The following is a 19645-nucleotide window of genomic DNA, read 5'->3' on the forward strand; positions in this document are numbered from 1 at the left end:
AGAGAACGGAACTGTATGACATGCAAGTGCCTCCCAACGAAACTTCGTAGCGTACTCGAAACATCCTCGGCAACATAGGGGCAGGCCTACATATCCATACTTTTGGTGCCCTGATGAAAGACGTTCGTGCTAGTGGATTTGCTTAGGACGATGAGGTATATGCCTGGGTACAATCATGCTTCCGTAGGCAATTGCCAACGTTATTCACAGGACACTGAGCGTCACGTCTCTCAGTGGGATAACTGTATTTTTATGGCGACTACTTTTTAATTAATAAATAGTTCAATTACTATTTTCCATCTGTCTCGTTTTCATTTGGAAACCCCTTGCAGAAGTCCAGTGCCCTAGCACTCCGCCACTGCGACTCCTTCGGCTCCAGCTAGGTAGCAGCTCCGCGATTCCGTCCCAGAGGACACAAGACTTGTCTCCTACGGCCCACGAGTAGTGCAGCCCGTTTTCCTCCGATATCGCGACCTTCAAGGAGCCACACAAAATTATTTTTAATATAATAGCCTTTTCGGCCAATCAGACACAGGAACAGAATGCAGGAAACTTCATTGGACATTTCGTGCTGGCATTAGAGGACTCTACACGGAAAACTACTTACGCTTGAAACCAGCATTGCAGGCCCAGATCACAAATCATATACACAATTGACGGTGAATTCGGCTCATCACCTACACGCTGGACCAAATCCTTCTTCCCCCAGATACCGCAAACTGGCTTTGACCTACAGACGAGTGGCCAGGAAACTACAGTACAACGTATCCTTTACGTTCCTATGATTGTTTCATTCAAGCCACAGTCTGGAGCAGTCACGTTTTGGCTGTACGATGTCGTAATTAATTATTCTGTTTACTCCACAACTAAATTCGGTCAAATGGCCATTTTGAAGTGGCATATACAGGATGGCCCAAGGGGGATGTTCCGTATTCAGATATATGGTAGGAACGATCATTTGAAGCAAAAAAAAAATTATACAGACATATGCTCTTTTCTGAATGGTTTCCGACATAGAACAAATTTAATGTACTGCTTATTTTTTCACATAAGAGCCGCTGCGGACTACAGTTATTTCAACTGCTTCTACTTTCTTTTTTTCCACATTCATCATTTTCTCGATGGTCCTCTCTTCTTTTTCCTGTACAAGTGGCTCCAGTCTTCTTCTTGATTTCTCATCGAGACCTGTAGAGTCCTGTAATTTCTTTATGAGTGACAGTGTTTGCTCCATATCTTATGGAGTAATTTGGAGGTCATCCAAATCCCTTCCAACTTCTTTGCACCAAATCCATTTCTGATTTACCGAGATAAATGGACGTCTTTTTTGTCAGTCTCTTGGGTTTCATCCTTTGGATGTGGCCGTAAAAGGCTATTCTACTTTTCCTAGTCATGCAATTTTTACAAAATGTTTATAAAGTTCAATATTATAACGTCTTCTTATTGAGTTTGCTCTTTAACTGTTCCCAAAAATCGCCCGGCGGTTTAACTAGTGCGTAACTCTAGGGACCAATGACCTCAGCAGTTTGGACCCTTAGGAATTCACACACATTTGAACACATTTTGTTCCCAAAATGTTCGTTAGCATGTTTATTTCTGTGATTTACAGTGCATCTGTCACTGCCTTTTTGATCAGAGTTAATCATTCTGCAGCATAAAGTGCTTCTGGGCGAAGTACAGTAGTGTAGTGTGTAAGTATAGCGTTGATGGAAATTGTTTTCTTGTACATATGTCCTCAGAGAGATAGTATGCTGTTTTCATCTTATTAATTTTTCTTTTAGTGGCTTCTTTTTCCGATAAGTCTTGTTCAATTACTTCTACCAGATAAATGAACGTGTTACTTCTCTTAGTTTCTCCATATTTCCTATCATTATGTTTGGAGTTCCCTTAACGTTGATCATGATATTCGTTTCCTCAAAGGAGATTTGTAAACCTGCTTTTTCAGCTTGTTCATCAAGCAATTCTAATTGTCTAGTCTATGTTTACACTGAGTCTGAAGAAATAGCTAGATCATCAATAAATATACATTTAATGCACATTGTTATTTATTTTTTGTATTATTCACTACAGCGTAACGTTTAGACATGTGTACATGGACAACAGTTACTAAACATTCAATTCCTGTGGCACTTTCACCAATGTGAAAATTGTAGACAAGCTGAATGTGAGATGCGTACAAGTCTTCCGCTTCGCTTGTAAAGTTCGTCATACACGTATACGTGGGACAGTGATACGTGCAGAAAGTCCCCATGTGCTGCTAGTAGGACTAAGATACTCCGTTTCGACAGTGTGTTGCTGTTCCTGCACAGGCTGTTGAACTGCACGTTCAGAAGAAAAATGGGAGCTTGGAAGAATACCTGTTTCACACTGTGTGCTGAGAACTCTGGTGAACACCTTACGATCAGGAGCCGGACGTGTCGTAAAGCACCCACAATATCTACATACGTCTTTTTCATTAGTGCGTGGCATTTTAGCTTGCGCGTGTAGAAACACAGTTAACTGATGCTTCTTCTAATACACCCTCGACCCCTCGCACTGCTTCACTCACAACACACCACGGACAATTGCTTGTTCAACGGGCTAGTTTAACGGCAGAAAGACTTCCCGAGCAAAGAACTTGAAAGTAACGAACTAGGTTGGGTTACAATAAAACGTCAAAGAGGTTGGGTGGGTAAGACACATAGTGCGCGCCCCTAGCTCAAAAACAAATGTACATTAAATGTGATGTGTATTGGAAACCATTCGGAATAGGGTATATGTACATACGAAGTGGGACTGATGACCACAGATGTTAAGTCCCATAGTGCTCAGAGCCATTTGAGCCATACGAAGTCTTTTTACTTCAAATAGTCGTTTCTGTCATTCTATGAAAATTGACAGTCCATCCTGGACACCCTGTATAACGTCAGCCTGCGTTATCTAAGTTTTTTAAGTAAGCTCTCCATCTCATCCAAAAACCTTTGAAATTCTTTTGGGTTCTGCACCGCAACATATGTAGAATGATTTAACCAAAATTTCGTCCATTACTTCAAAAAGCGTTCTTCAGGGTACTGAAGCAATGCGACTTGAACTCAGATATACTGCCTTCTCTGTTGCCTCTGTAATTCGTTAAAACAGTCTAAATAAAATTGGTCGCACGGCTGGGCGGGAGTGGAGATAAGGGTAGCTGAAGTTCTTTTTGATTATAATTTACGGTTGATTTTTATCGTTACACATTAGCAAATCAGCAAAGATCTCCTTCTGTGACGTGGTATCTAGTCGTGGATACAATGGACATCGTGATAACAGGATCCTGTAGTCAATGTGAAAAAGTAAAATTTGAACACCGTACGCTCTCTTCACTTGATATACCGAGAGAATAGGACTGAAGCCGCATTCTCGGGCACAGCCTGGTGAAAATAAACCTTTCGTTGCAGGAAAATATTGGTAATGATAATTTCTTCTACTATCAAGATTAGCCGGCCGAAGTGGCCGTGCGGTTAAAGGCGCTGCAGTCTGGAACCGCAAGACCGCTACGGTCGCAGGTTCGAATCCTGCCTCGGGCATGGATGTTTGTGATGTCCTTAGGTTAGTTAGGTTTAACTAGTTCTAAGTTCTAGGGGACTAATGACCTCAGCAGTTGAGTCCCATAGTGCTCAGAGCCATTTTTTACTATCAAGATTCAAAATGTTTTCCTAATGCGTAGGCGTTGCTATACTAGCACGTGTTAGTGATTTCAGCTACGGAGTCGAGAATTAACAGCGTAGATTTTTATTAGTACTAAGAACTTGAAAATTAATCTATATTCAGGCTTCATGTCCAGAGTGCAATAAAAGTTCGGAAACAGCTATTGCTTCGTTATTTATGGAGTTCAGTTCTTCTCGAACGTAATGTGCATATCGATCGCCAATAAAGCTGCAGACTTTTTCCTTTTATTTTCTTTAGACTGTCACATACAAAACTCTGCAACTGACTCTAGTTATGACAAGGTACTATGTTGCTGTTTTTACTGTATGGTCGATAGTTTAAAAAGATTGTTGCCATGAACGGACGACTACCGCATTCAGGTAGGTCGTGATAGCATTATCAAACCGTACAGTCCAAGAAATCCGCCGCCAGGGTCACATCACCACCTCAGTGTGATAACATGTCATTGGTTAATTAAGAGACACAATCACAGAAGATCACAGTCAGAAATACACTCCCACCTTAGTTTGGTACATTGTGATAGGTTTGAGTTCAGTCTACCAATCTACGTAGATCTTTGTTATTGCAAAAATAACGGTGAAGATAATCTGGCACCGTGACTGCTGTCTGTTAAAGCTTTGCTAGTATCCCTCCCAGAGGGCTTAGTCACATGAAATGTTGTAAACTACGATTATTTGCGGTCTGGACTGAAAACATATCCATAAATTTCCCTAAAAATCTGCAGGCCGCGTTGTATGTGTCATATTGTTATTAAGAAACAGTATCATGTGGCAGCAATAGTCATGATGTAATAATATTACCCATCGGTGATAGCAATTCTGTCAGCTAGAACGACATGCGAATACCACTTCCACATTTTCCTTCTGTTTGTCTTTCTCCGCATTCGACTAAACTTCCATACTTAAATCGAAATTTGAACAGGAGTGTAAAACAGGATCAATCTGGATTAAAAAAGGCGATGGAGCAACAATGTATAATGCACTGCCCTAAACAATATTGCAGTATATCATGTATTTAATGTGAGGTATGAAATATTGCTTTCAGAAAGTGATGTGAGAGTCATATTCGATAACAGAATTTTTAAAAACTGTTTAGACAGTTATATCGAAAAAAGTCATGCATCATTAGGGGATATATCTTGCAGCAAATACATAAACAAATCTCCAATGCCTCCCGTAAAAAAATATCTCCAATGCCTCTCTTGTTCCTGTTATAACCCCACTAATAGTAATATTAAATACGTTTAACGAACTGAACTTTTAAACGTAAAACAGAAAACCGTCTTAAGTCAGCAAACATAGGAAAACATTTGGAAATGGAAAACACCAATTAGGCCTTAAAATAGGTAGGGCTACAATAGCATTATTGCTAAGCGGAATTAGTGAAAAGTATACAATTTTAAAGAGAAGATAATTAATCAGCCATTAGCGTTCGTCGTACCTTCAGAACGAAACACTACCTGCGTTTCTCTCTCTCGGCTTGAAGCAGTTCACCAAATTAATGAAATCAAGGACACAGTAACATCAGATAATCCTTATACCCCAGAAACATAATTTCTGAACAACTCAAACGCCAACGTGGTCTTTAATGGACACTATGGAACAAAGGTAACAATGTGATCTAAAATCTTTATTTTCTAAGATTCCCAGTTCGATTTAAGTTACATGCAACCTTGTGTGTAGACAATACGAGAAGAACAAGAGATCACCTTTCAAAAAAAGGATTCCTTTTCAATACAATCTCCGATCAAGCGTTTCGCAAAAGTGGCATTTATTTCGTTCTCCTCTGGGGACATACAAAGGACAATGCTTTTGTTCAGGAAAGTGCATTGTTTTCGGTAGACTCCAACTGGTATTTGTAATAATAATACTTTTGATGAATTCTCCCCAATTAATTTCCGAGCATATAGATGATGAGATAAATTTATGATGGCGATTGTTTCAACTATTTCCCCAGCTATGACACAAAATTCTGTTTGGAAGGTTGATTTTTGACAACCAGTTAAGAGGCAGAGGGTCCCTTCACCACAGAAAAAGATCTTACTTATTGGATGAAGGAACATAGCTTCAAAAGGTGATATCGATTTAAAGTTGAAGAACGTGTACCAACGTTAAGAAGTAACTAAGTGTGAGATTAATAATAGTATTAGATCTAATGGCCACTGTGGTAAGATGCGGTTGTCATGTTCTGGAACACGAAATTTGATTTGTGGTTTATATAGGTCTTTCACAGATGGCGAAAGGCATTGGGACGAATTAATGCATAGCAAACACTAAAAGAAAGACAGAATTTGGTATAGGACGTGCATAACAAACTCCACAATTATAGCAGATCGACGCTAAATTGACTTTTGTCATTGCCACCATTCTTGAGGCTGGGCAGATGGCTATTTTTCATTAGATATTTGTCACAGTATCAATCTCAGAGACAGAGTGACTACCTGTTAACGTAGACTGATTTCTGTCTAAAGCACTTATCTATCGTGAACCTGTAATTTTTTGGATGTTATATTCATTTCAGAAGCATTTTACGCCAGTATCTCTATTATTGTTCAGTTAGTCTATTTACGGACAGAAAGCACCTCGTACTCTATGTACATCAACCATAGACATGTAAATTTTATGTACGTATATTAAGATATATGAAACTATTTTCGTATACAAGGAAAAATTATGTTGTATCTCACATTCACGTCACAAGCATACTTTGAAAATTACCTCAACCCACGGAATGGGCAAATATTTCTTGTCGACCCTACTTAGGGGGGTAGCGTATCAGGTGCTTTAATAGGCATCAGTGCGTGTGCTGTGTTTGCGTTATGTTTGTCTTATTCACAATAACAATGGGAGAAGGGAGAGAGTGAAACACGATGCCGTTAAATAGCCTGCTCCCCTCGAAAAACACCAAAGGTGCTTAGCGTTTCCATTCGACTGACGAATCATCATCAACATCGTCGCATGACTTCACTCTGAGTTCCTGCGGGAGGTTTGGAATTTAACCCAAGACATAGGCGCATAATATGTCGATAAGAAATTTTAGGTTACCACATCTTCTCCTCTTGACGGCCAAATCTTGGCTCTGACTCAAGTCGCAACTGTTTAATAATGTAAATAAGGGTAATCCGCCATGTCTACCTTTCATTTCACTTCGTTAGCTTCATATTTTCTCGGAGCTGATATTTTCTCAGAGATTTCACTGGGTATCCGAATACATCTACATCTACAGGACGTTCCAGGAGATCTGGTCAATGTTCAGGATCATGACAGGAACGATCCTTCGACGCCAAACATGGGCTCTAAAATGTATACTTTAGCAGAGCTATGAGCACGCGTTAATATTCGACACTGTGAAACAAATCTCTTCCACTGCAAGCTCTTTGATATACATATTTTGGGAGGAGGTAGTATGGACCAAAACATGAAATAATTGTCAAGTAAAAACGGACTCTAAAATGCATACCTTAAGAGCTTCGAGCACTTGTTCAGTAGAAGAGACATGTTTCGCAGTATCAAACATACGAGGGTGAGTCAAATGAAAACTTTAAATTTGTAATAACAAATCGAAATTTCGCGCCGTTATCCTGTGAGTTGGTAAGCGTGCTGCAAACAGCGTGCAGAATTGCCTTCAGGTGGCAGCATAATGCAGATGCACACATACCGTCGCAGTATCAGTATAAAGATGGCCGCCCCATTAGCGACTTGCACCAGGGAAGAACAGAGTTCTGTTATTCTGTTTTTGCGTAGTGAAGGTGTGAAATTTATTGAAATTCATCGACGAATGAAGGCTCAGTACGGTGATGCATGTTTGTCACAGCAGCAAGTCTACGAATGGAATAGGAAGTTCGCAAATGGTGTGACTTCAGTGGAAGATGCTCCTCGTCCAGGTCAAGAACAACGAGTTGTGACTCCACAGAACATTGCAGCAGTGGAAGCCATAGTGAAGGAAACCGAGCGAGGTGGCGCAGTGGTTAGACACTGGACTCGCATTCGGGAGGACGACGGTTCAATCTCGCGTCCGGCAATCCTGATTTAGGTTTTCCGTGATTTCCCTAAATCACTCCAGGCAAATGCCGGGATGGTTCCTCTGAAAGAGCACGGCCGACTTCGTTCGCCATCCTTCCCTAATCCGATGAGACCGATGACCACGCTGTCTGGTCTCCTTCCCCAAACAACCAACCATAGTGAAGGAAAACCGCCGAGTGACACTGATTGACATTGCAGCATGTTTACAGATTAGTCATGGGTCAGCACACCACATTGTGTATGATGTGCTCCAGTTTCACAAAGTGTCTGCAACATGGGTGCCACGGTAGCTGACTCCTGAAATGAGAGAACGACGTGTTGATGCTTGTGAAGAACTTCTTCGGCGCTTTGAACGAGAAGGTGATAGCTTCCTTGCAAGAATCGTTACTGAGGACGAAACCTGGGTTCACTTCCACCAACCGGAAACGAAGAGAGCGAGCAAGGAATGGCGCCATTCCTCCTCACCAAAACTAAAGAAGTTTCGAACAGAACTATCAGCAGGGAAGGTTATGCTGACTCTCTTTTGGGGCGAAAAAGGCGTAATTTTGGAACATTACATGCCCAGAGGGACCACTGTCACCAGTTCATCATACACAGATCTCCTAAAATATCGCGTAATTTTGGAACATTACATGCCCAGAGGGACCACTGTCACCAGTTCATCATACACAGATCTCCTAAAATATCATCTGCGGCATGCAATCAAATCAAAGCGACGTGGACTGCTGTCAGAAGGTTTCCTTTTGCAACATGACAATGAAAGGCCCACACTGCCCGTAAAACAGTTGCAACAATCACAGATTTGCAATTTGAGTGTCTTCCTCACCACTATACTCACCAGGCCTTGCCCCAAGTGATTTCCAGATGTTTGGACCACTCAAAGACGCAATGGGAGGAAAGAAGTTCCGCTCTGACGAAGAGGTAAGCCACGCGGTGCATGAGTGGTTGCGCGGACTACCAAAAGAATTTTTTTCTAAAGGAGTTTATGCACTTCGTAAGCGCTGGAGGACTTGCATTGAGCGTGGGGGAGAATATGTTGAAAAGTGATACAGCTTTGTACCACTTCTGCACAATAAATAATATTTTAAAAAAATTTAAGGTTTTCATTTGGCTCACCCTCGTAACAGTGTTCATATGGTTCAAATGGCTCTGAGCACTATGGGACTTAACATGTGAGGTCATCAGTCCCCTAGAACATAGAACTACTTAAACCTAACTAACCTAAGGACATCACGCACTTCCATGCACGAGGCAGGATTCGAACCTGTTACCGTAGCATTCGCGGGGCTCCAGACTGAAGCGCCTAGAACCGCTCGGCCACTCCGGACGGCAAGTGTTCATAGGTCTCAAGGTATGAATGGGCCCATATTTAATAGAATTTCAAAAGTTACACACCTAGACAGGAGAACTCTTTTTAAACACTTACTTTATGCTGACGGCCCAGTGATCCTAGCAGATTGAGAAGAAGACCTGCACGAATAAGTGCGAAATTTGACTAGGGATCTGAACAGAAAAAAAAGACGAGGACCTTCATGGGGAAAGAACATATTAGAAGCAAAACAGCGGCAAATAAGAAGATTTTAGAGCAAGTAAACCACTTAAGAGCTACCTAGGATGTAAGGTGACATATATGGCTACAGAAAAATATAGAAATTAAACTCAGTAAATTCAGCCGGATATGTGGAACAGTTAACAGAAACGTTAAAAACAAAACCAGGAAAGATAAATTCTAGAAAACAGTTGTAGTCCCAACACTGCTCTGTGGAAACGAGACCTGGGTGATTAGCAAAAAGCAAGAAAGCCGCATACAGGCGGAAGAAATGAAATTCCTGAGACGACGTAGTTGCACAGTAGAAGACATACTAAGGAATAACGATATCAAGGAACAACTAAAAGTTTTAGTCTAAATTATATTATAGCTAGATTATAGCAGAAAATGAAACGAACGCCTAGAAACAATGAAAGTGACAGGCTCCCCTTGAAGGCTAGAAATTATAAGTGCCAAGGGAAAAGAGATGGAGGACGACCCCGGCAATGATGGGTACCGTAATAGTCTGTTTCGGCTAATACCTCAAGAGAATCACTGACTGTTGACCATTTCTCCTGGGACACCGCGTATACTCCAAGAGCCCCCTATCCTGTTGCAGTCGCGAATAGTGCGCAGGAAGAACGATTGTTGACAGTGATGGTCGTAGCACGCTACCGTGTGGGGTACATCACTATTCTAACAAGGAAACCTCCCCATCGCTCCCCCCTCAGATTTAATTATAAGTTGGCACAGTGGATAGGCCTTGAAAAACTGAACACAGATCAATCGACAAAACAGGAAGAAGTTGTGTGGAACTATGAAAAGAATAAGCAAAATATACAAACTGAGTAGTCCATGCGCAACATAGACATCAAGGATAGTGTGAGCTCAGGAGCGCCGTGGTCCCGTGGTTAGCGTGAGCAGCTGCGGAACGACAGGTCCTTGGTTCAAGTCTTCGCTCGAGTGAAAAGTTTACTATCCTAATTTTCGCAAAGTTATGATCTGTCCGTTCGTTCATTGACGTCTCTGTTCACTGGAATAAGTTTAGTGTCTGTATTTTGCGACCGCACCGCAAAACCGTGCGATTAGTAGACGAAAGGACGAGGCTCTCCAATGGGAACCGAAAACATTTGATCGCAGGGTCATAGGTCAACCGATTCCTCCACAGGAAAACACGTCTGATATTTCTATACGGCATTGGTGACGACATGTGCGTCACGTGAAAGGAATATGTTGTCGACCCACCTAACTTGTACACTTGGCGAATGGGTAAAAAGATTCTTCTACCTTGACCGATTTCGGTTTTCTTGTGGATGTGGTAATCACTCCCAAAAAAAGTGATGAAAACATTAAAAATTAAACTTTTCACTCGAGGGAATACTTGAACCAAGGACCTCTCGTTTCGCAGCTGCTCACGCTAACCACGGGACCACGGCGCTCCTGAGCTCACACTATCCTTGATGTTGCCTATCTTGCTCATGGACTACTCAGTTTGTATATATTGCTTATTTTTTTCATAGTTGCACACAACATCTTCCTGTTTTCTCGATTGATCTGTGTTCAGTTTTTCAAGGCCTATCCACTGTGCGAACTTACAACTAAATCTGAGGGGTGTGCGATGGGGAGGTTCCCTTGTAAGCAGGGTATCCCTGTGACGCGGACACACACACACACACACACGCACACGCACACACACACACACACACACACACACACACACACACACGAGGATTCCGCAGCATTTATTATAGCAGATTCCGATAACCGGCGATCCACGAAACTCACCGCGTGAGCTGTCTTGTCAGAGGCACCGAGGCCGACGTCCGGCCCGAGATACTGGAAGCGCTGTCGCGGCTGCTCGTCTTCGGCGGTCGACGACGCGGCCTCCGGTAGCGGCAACTTGGAGACGCGTTCGGCGGCCACTGGCGCGTCGCTGCTGGCCGCGAGCGCGTACTTTCGGCTCACCATCGCTGGCTCGAGTAGCCCGGCCCTCCTCAGCGCATGGCCGTCCTTCCGCTCACTGCGACGCGACGCTCCGCTGACCGCGACTACCCTTCACTGGGGGCTCGCCACAAGTGGGCTGCGACGGCGACGCAGCCGCTGGAATCCCGGCCGCCGGCCGCCGCTCTTGCGCGAACTCCGTCTCCCTTCCCTGCGCCCGAAACGCTCCCAGGGCGTGGCGCAAGCCCGCGCTTCTGCTGCCACAATGGCGAACCGCGCGAGCCTGACCTAGGCTTCCCAGCCGACAACAAACGTCGCGGCGCAACGAAAGAGCACCATCCGTCCCGTGTGAGCGCGTACGACCGCTTCCTGGCTGTTACGCGGACATAAGCGAGCGAGTTCGCCATTTGCCTGCATTCTCACACAATTAGTCGAGAGTGAAACTGTGGAGTCGTGCCCGCGCGAGGGAAAGATTCCCAGAAGAAATGTCCCGCTGCGGAGTACACGCTTCTGCGTCGGCTGAAAACTGCTCGATCGCGGGGCTTGATTATACGTTGGAGGCTGCGCGCCGTTCCCTCCGGCTAGCACAAAGCGATTGGCCTGCGGAAAAAAAGCGACACGATTACTGCGCGCAGCGTTGCGTCTTTGCGGCGGAAGTTCGGAGAAAGTGCCCGACGCGTCGAGACGCTATACTGTCGGAAAAATAGCGATGGTGTTGAAAGCTGGTTCCGAACGTGCCCGTGAGGCGGCTTTTCTAGCCACCTGCATAGTTTATCAGGGCACTGTCGGCAATAAGAAAAACTCGACGCAAAACAACTGCTTCTATACTTCTTCTAATATTGTCGATGGAAGCATCAATTTAAATCCTCTCGATGTGTATCTAAAGCTCTGTCTAATAATTTTCATTCTCCAGGTAGAAGGCGCATTTTCAGTAATGGCCCGCTACGGGCATTGACTATCCGGCCAAACAGCAGGCGAGCTGGTGCAGCGGGAGTCCCAATTCGGTGTATTTGGCAGAAGGTTTCTAGTTCTGACATTTACCTTACAACCAGGGGAAACCAGCCGAAAATCTTGGTCAGAAATGAGAATGGGAATTTAAAAAAAATTAATTCTGGTACAATACGTATCAGACAAAAAAACTGAAATCCAGTGTATACGAATATCTGCCAAAATGTGAAACAGAGTAAAGTGAATGACATATTCGAAGAAAAATATTCCGTCCTTACTTCTTAGTTCATAATGTTGTGGTCTTGAATCCGGATAAGCGTGAACATATTCCTCCTCATGGGTGTCATAATTTGCAGTGAAATAGCTTCATTTTTTTTTTTCATGTGTGTCACTTGAAATACAAAGCCACCATCTGAGTAGCTTGGTAGCTATTTACTGAAAATATTACATATCCATATACCTTCTCAACGAAACCATGTTAATTATAACTATCGCAGATTTGTCCATTTTATACTGCAATTTAAGAGCCAGGTGAATGACCTGCAAACCTCTGTAGTTTTGTTACTTTAGTTTCATCAAGTATTAAAGACTGATGTTACAATAGATAAAACCTTATTATTACAACGATCTCTAATAAACATTTCTTGGTATCAGCAGAAATTTAAGAGAAGAGTAGATCATATCCAATCTCAGAGTTGCGCAGGAAATGAGAGATGAGCTCAGCTCCTGAACGAGTCCTTATTTTAACAAACATATTAATAACTCAATAGATATTAACACCTTATTATGAATAACTGATAACCATGAAGTGGAAATTATGCTACCATATACATGTATTCGCAGCTGCGGATATCGATAACTTTCAGCTATATAATAAAATGACGATAGCGAAAATTTGTGCTAGACTGGGACTCGAAACCGGATTTCCCGCTTATCGCGGGAGCTCAAATTACCATTAGACTGTCCGAGCAAACTTCCATGTGCCATCAACCATGTGTCTAAAACCTGACCCGTACATCTATTATGTATATTCCCATACAGGGGAGACATTTTAATTCAAAGTCGCTTGCCCGATTTCGGCGGATAAATACGATATTGCAATGCCTATGGTGTTCTGCAGTACGATGGAAAATGTTCCTTCGGACGTGCATGCATGTCCAAAAGAAATGGCATTGCGGCGCCTACAGCCATTATGAAATACATTAAATGTATTCGCAGTTGCGAATATGGACAACCATCAGCTATATAATGGAACGACGACAATGAAAATTTGCATCATACTTCAGAATAACGCAAGCGCTGCAATAGCGTATATGTTGCCAATGTCACAGACGACACAGAATCGGAGAGGAAAGGAACACGTGGAAAACACTGATAAGGAGAAAGGACAGGATGATAGGACATCTGTTAAGACATGAGGGAATGACTTCCTTGGTACAAGAGGGAGCTGTAGAGGGCAAAAACTGTAGAGGACGACAGAGATTGGAATACATCCAGCAAATAACTGAGGACGTAGGTTGCAAGTGCTGCTCCGAGATGAAGAGGTTAGCACAGGAGAGGAATTCGTAGCGGGCCTCATCAAACCAGTCAGAAGACAGATAAAAAAAAAGGAAGGAAGTCGGGCCCGCAGTTTAAAAGGAATCGTCCAGGTATAACTCGGGATGGCCGGACGCGGGTTTGAACTGTCGCGTCCTCTCGAATGGGAGTGCAGTGTGCTAACCACTGCGTCACCTCGCTCGCTGATGTACTGTGTTTCTGAGTAGATAGTGTTTATGTCCTTTTGAACGAAACTGTGATACATCTGTTAGAAAAATTATATCGTCTACACATGTATCAAAATTTTATTTTGTACTGTTTTAATTTAACTATTTTGTTGAAGATTTGATTTCCTATGTGGTTGATGAAAATGTCAGCTAGGAGGTCACTGATTTGGGATCCCTTAGGTGGACCTTGTTGGGCGTAAAACTTGTTGTTGAATGTGAAGTAGCTTTGCCCTGTGAAGTATTTTTGTTGTTTAATGTGTGAGTGAAAACAAAACTACAAAACGGTCTTAAGAAAGGCGGAGTCTCTCTCCAGTTTTTTTTAGCAAGCATGAAAATCAGAAGACCTACAGCATTCACAAGGTGATTATTCTACTGTTCTATTTGTTGGGGAAGATCCAGCAACACTGTAATATACAATTTCTGGGGTACGCCCTGTTTGCTTGTTTTTGTGAATACTGTGTACACTTGTGCAGGTATCAGGGAAACGAGGCTTTCGTCATCCCGGAGATGATGGGCTGGTCTTTCCCTAATCCTGCTAAGTGGGCAGTGGCCGGAACCTACATGGCTGGCTTAAAGGTTTGTGGTTTCCCCTTAATAACCCGTGTTTTCCGACATGCATCGGATAGAAACGTCCAAAGGTCCCGTCAGGAGGTAGCACCTTAAGCGCTGGAAGTGGGAGACAGTCAGAACGCCTACAGTCTGTTCCTGATCCTGTTTGTCTGGAAAGCCTAAACTTCGTGGAGCGGTTTCCAGTTCGCGAAATCGATTAGTGAGCCGACAGCTCTCGCGGCTGTGTGTGTGATCTCTAGGGAGGAGATAGTGTTTCTGAAGAGAGTTTCTGCAGTGATTAACCAAGCTTTTTTTTCCTGTGTGAAAAGTCTATTCGAATGTAAAGTGTGTTCCCGTGAACCATGTCAAATTCTGCTTACTTTTCGACTTTCTAGGTGAGTGTTGTCGTCTAAGTGGACACGGTCGTGCCCGATAGGCAGGATCCTAACATCAGATCGTGGAGCCAGTAGCTAACTGGACGGTGGTTCTTTAAAGTGAGGGGTAAAATTGGAGCTTTGACAGAATGAATTTCCGTGGAAATTTGAGAGTGACGTTTTTATGTGATTTTTTCCTTTACTGCCACTAAAGTGCGTTATTGTTTTGTTATGTGGAGATTACTGGTGGAAGTTGTTGGGAGGCACTTGCAGGCGATGTGGTTGGGTCTCGGAATCTTTCTGAAAGTAGCTGGATTGGTACAGGGCTTAGATTATTGACGTGAGATCAGTGAGGAGCTTAACCCCGTCTCGCGGGTCGAAGCGGGGCTGTTGACCTTTATTTAGACCGTTTCAAATTGTAGCAGTGCAGAGAATTAATCCGGTTCCTCCAGTAAACGTTTCCGGTCAAATCCGCAGAGCAGTACGTCGAGTAACGCCTACAGTCCGTGGAGTCACATCTCGGTGTTTGCTTCAGCTAAGGCAGGGAAACGACGGAGACACAAATTTACATGGGGATTTATGGGAAAAATTCACAATTAAACGAGAGGAGATAAATTTCCACGGTGTAGGTCCCATCGATACGGGGTCAATGAAGTAGATCAGTACTTACAGGGGCTCAAAATGCAAACTATACAAAAATCATGAAGATCTTCAGCGCATAATCACACTCAACTCACTTCAGGCTTGATACCCTGCCATTGTAGCAGCAGTAACCGATCTAACAACTGCGCCAAACAAAATTCATATCAGGCGTTGCCGATCGCAGCGCTGTATTCTGCCTGTTTACATAATTCTATAATTGAATACGCATGCCTATACCAGTTTTTTTGGCGCTTCAGTGTAGGTTGGTTTATTAATGCAGCTTCAACGAAAATTAAATTTTCACTCTGCAGCGGAGTGTCCACTGATATGAAATATTCTGCTTTACATTAATTGATTATTTTAATTTAAGGAATAACGTGGGACTGTGTAAACTTACGTGATATTGACATGTGATGGAGTGATGGTAATCATCTCCTAGGACATGTTATTTTCTCAACAAGTTTAACTGAAGCAACTTACCACCCGTTTCTATGTCCTGTGTTTGGGAAACTGCTGGAAACGATATCACTTGCTGTGAGCAACGATCTGTGGCTTAAACGTAATGGAGTCTGGGTGTATTTCATTACTTCACTTGCTACGGAAGCTGAGCTGCACGCCCGAATGAATTACACATTTGCATTAGTTACACTACGTACAATCATTTTCACTAATGGTTTAATTTTATATCCTACAGTGTATTTTGACTCGTTGCTATATTTTTTATGTGTTATTACGTAATGATACAGACTCGGTGATAAGATTCAAAAATTTGATGCAGTATGGTTACTGCCTAGTTGGCTTTGTTGTTTGTAATATCTTAGTAGCAGACAATTAATGTCAGTTCATATTTTATGAATAAGCGATTGAACATTGCGATTGCACAACAGAGAAATCGAGTATTATTATTAGTTTTTTGTTAGAGAGCGAAAAAAAGGCAGCGCCTTATAATCTGACCTTAAAGATATCAATACAAAAGTGGAGAAGGACGAATATGAACATGTCAGATGAAAACGTCAGATAGTAATACAAGCGTCACAACGATACGGTATGCTAATCATAAACTGCGAAAAACTCTTTTAGTATCTCAGGAGAGTGCCTCGCTACTCGTGTAGGATAGATGGAGGAATGAGAAAGGAAGTAAGGCGTGAAATTTTAATACTTAAAAGTGTTGAGTATGATTATGCGCTGAAGATCTTCATGATTTTTGTATAGTTTGCATTTTGAGACCCTGTACGTACTGATCTACTTCATTGACCCCGTATCGATGGGAACTACACCGTGGAAATTTATCTCCTCTCGTGTTTTAATTGTGAATTTTTCCCATAAATCCCCATCTAGATTTGGGTTTCCGTCGTTTCCCTGCATTAGCTGAAGCAAACACCGAGATGTTTCCTTTGGAAAGGTCTCGGGAGCTATGCTTCCCTACCACATCCAAGAATCATTAGCTCAAGGAAAGAAAGAACTAAATGATCACACATCACAGTGCAATAAAACCTTCTTAGTCTCAATAGCAGAACTATTTAAATAACCCCCATCCAAAACTGCATAAAATCACCCTCTATAATTTAATTCCTCTCTCACCATACTTCATATAATTCGTTCTACCTCCCTCCCCCCCCCCCTCTCTGTCTGTCTTAGACAGACACACACACACACACACACACACACACACACACACACACACACACACACACACACATATATATATATATATATATATATATATATATATATATATATATATATATATGACTTAAACATCGTATACGTCAACAACACTTCAAATCCGCGCGCCACATCCGAAACAAACATACCACGAAACACATGAATACCACACAGCCATATCAAAACGTAATGGCCGAGGGAACTCCCCACTTGGCGCACAAATCTAAAAAATGCAACTCTAACGAGAACAACGAAAGAAATAAGCTTGTTACCTCGACACAAACAAAGGAAAAAACCACATCAAATAACTGTATCACGCTACATAACCCGATGTATAGCGATTTTCAGCCAAACATGTTTAATAAACTGAAAAAAACCGTTTTGCTGTTTGCAGATAACAAGCTGAAAATTGTGTAGTAGATCTTGTAACGTTACGAGTATTTAGACGAGATAATCGGCCGCCCAGTATTGGTGCGGGGTAAGATGAATTTGTTGTCCCTCTAAATGATAGTGGGTCCAGGTGTCGAGGCTAGCCGCGGCAGTTCGGCTTCCGGCTAGGCTATCGGAACGAGCGATTCCAGGTACAAAGACTAACTACGTCGCCAGAAATGGGGAAAATCTCGAAGCTGGGAATCTGGATAACTGTTACTCGCGTGCCCTTTGTGCAGATGCTCCAAGAAATGGCGGAGGGTCAGAGAATCTTGAAAATGGCTAAATTACAGCTCTTGATATTCGACAATAACGTACAGTCAAATAAATATTAGTGAAAATCTGAATGCATCTGCGATCTCACTAAAATAAGGCTGTTTCAGTGACGCAACAATATTTCAACAACTTTAAATCTACTGAAGCTAAAATTTCATAGTGAATAAACATTTTCACAATACACCTCTGAATTAACAACTTTAATTTCAACAAACAATATCTCAGATGATAGCATTTAACGATAGGTGTCATCCCTGAAAGTCACTCACCTGGATCTATTTTGTATATTGACTTACGACGTCTTTTATAACTTTTTCATTGTTGTTGTTGTTGTTGTTGTTGTTGTTGTGGTCTTCAGTCCTGAGACTGGTTTGATGCAGCTCTCCATGCTACTCAATCCTGTGCAAGCTTCTTCATCTCCCAGCACCTACTGCAACCTACATCCTTCTGAATCTGTTTAGTGTATTCATCTCTTGGTCTCCCTCTACGATTTTTACCCTCCATGCTGCCCTCCAATACTAAATTGGTGATCCCTTGATGCCTCAGAACATGTCCTACCAACCGATCCCTTCTTCTAGTTAAGTTGTGCCACAAACTTCTCTTCTCCCCAATCCTATTCAATACCTCCTCATTAGTTATATGATCTACCCATCTAATCTTCAGCATTCTTCTGTAGCACCACATTTAGAAAGCTTCTATTCTCTTCTTGTCCAAACTAGTTATCGTCCATGTTTCACTTCCATACATGGTTACGATCCATACAAATACTCGTACTTTCAGAAACGACTTCCTGACACCTAAATCAATACCCCATGTTAACAAATTTCTCTTCTTCAGAAACGATTTCCTTGCCATTGCCAGTCTACATTTGATATCCTCTCTACTTCGACCATCATTAGTTATTTTGCTCCCCAAATAGCAAAACGCCTTTACAACTTTAAGTGTCTCATTTCCTAATCTAATTCCCTCAGCATCACCCGACTTAATTCGACTACATTCCATTATCCTCGTTTTGCTTTTGTTGATGTTCATCTTATACCCTCCTTTCATGACACTGTCCAATTTGTTCAACTGCTCTTCCAAGTCCTTTGCTGTCTCTGACAGAATTACAATGTCATCGGCGAACCTCAAAGTTTTTATTTCTTCTCCATGGATTTTAACACCTACTCCGAATTTTTCTTTTGTTTCCTTCACTGCTTGCTCATATACAGATTGAATAACATCGGGGATAGGCTACAACCTTGTCTCACTCCCTTCCCAACCACTGCTTCCCTTTCATGCCCCTCGACTCTTATAACTGCCATCTGGTTTCTGTAAAAATTGTAAATAGCCTTTCGCTCCCTGTATTTTACCCCTGCCACCTTCAGAATTTGAAAGAGAGTATTCCAGTCAACATTGCCAAAAGTTTTCTTTTAGTCTACAAATGCTAGAAACGTAGATTTGCCTGTCCTTAATCTAGCTTCTAAGATAAGTCGTAAGGTCAGTATTGCCTCACGTGTTCCAACATTTCTACGGAATCCAAACTGATCTTCCCCGAGGTCAGCTTCTACCAGTTTTTCCATTCGTCTGTAGAGAATACGTGTTAGTATTTTGCATCCGTGACTTATTAGACTGATAGTTCGGTAATTTTCACATCTGTCAGCAATTGCTTTCTTTGGGATCGGAATTATTATATTCTTCTTGAAGTCTGAGGGTACTTCGCCTGTCTCATACATCTTGCTCACCAGATGGTAGAGTTTTGTCAGGACTGGCTCTCCCAAGGCCGTCAGTAGTTCTAATGGAATGTTGTCTACTCCCGGGGCCTTGTTTCGACTCAGGTCTTTC

The 19645-nt window shown here is 42.3% G+C and overlaps 1 protein-coding gene across 2 annotated transcripts in view; it reads right to left on the bottom strand.

Annotated features, from left to right (window-relative positions):
- LOC126263428 (uncharacterized) overlaps nt 1–19645 on the bottom strand; it is a 623908-nt gene that overhangs the window by 290590 nt on the left and 313673 nt on the right. The window contains exon 1 of one of the 2 annotated variants that reach the window (XM_049960525.1): nt 11020–11217. The exons of the other annotated variant lie outside the window; for it this stretch is intronic. Coding sequence (XP_049816482.1) covers nt 11020–11202 — 183 coding nt within the window. The 5' untranslated portion in view covers nt 11203–11217. Of the gene's footprint in view, nt 1–11019; nt 11218–19645 lie in introns of those variants that run through there. 2 annotated transcript variants of the gene reach the window in all.

Source organism: Schistocerca nitens, chromosome 1, assembly GCF_023898315.1.
Source record: "Schistocerca nitens isolate TAMUIC-IGC-003100 chromosome 1, iqSchNite1.1, whole genome shotgun sequence".
NCBI classification, from domain to species: domain Eukaryota; kingdom Metazoa; phylum Arthropoda; class Insecta; order Orthoptera; family Acrididae; genus Schistocerca; species Schistocerca nitens.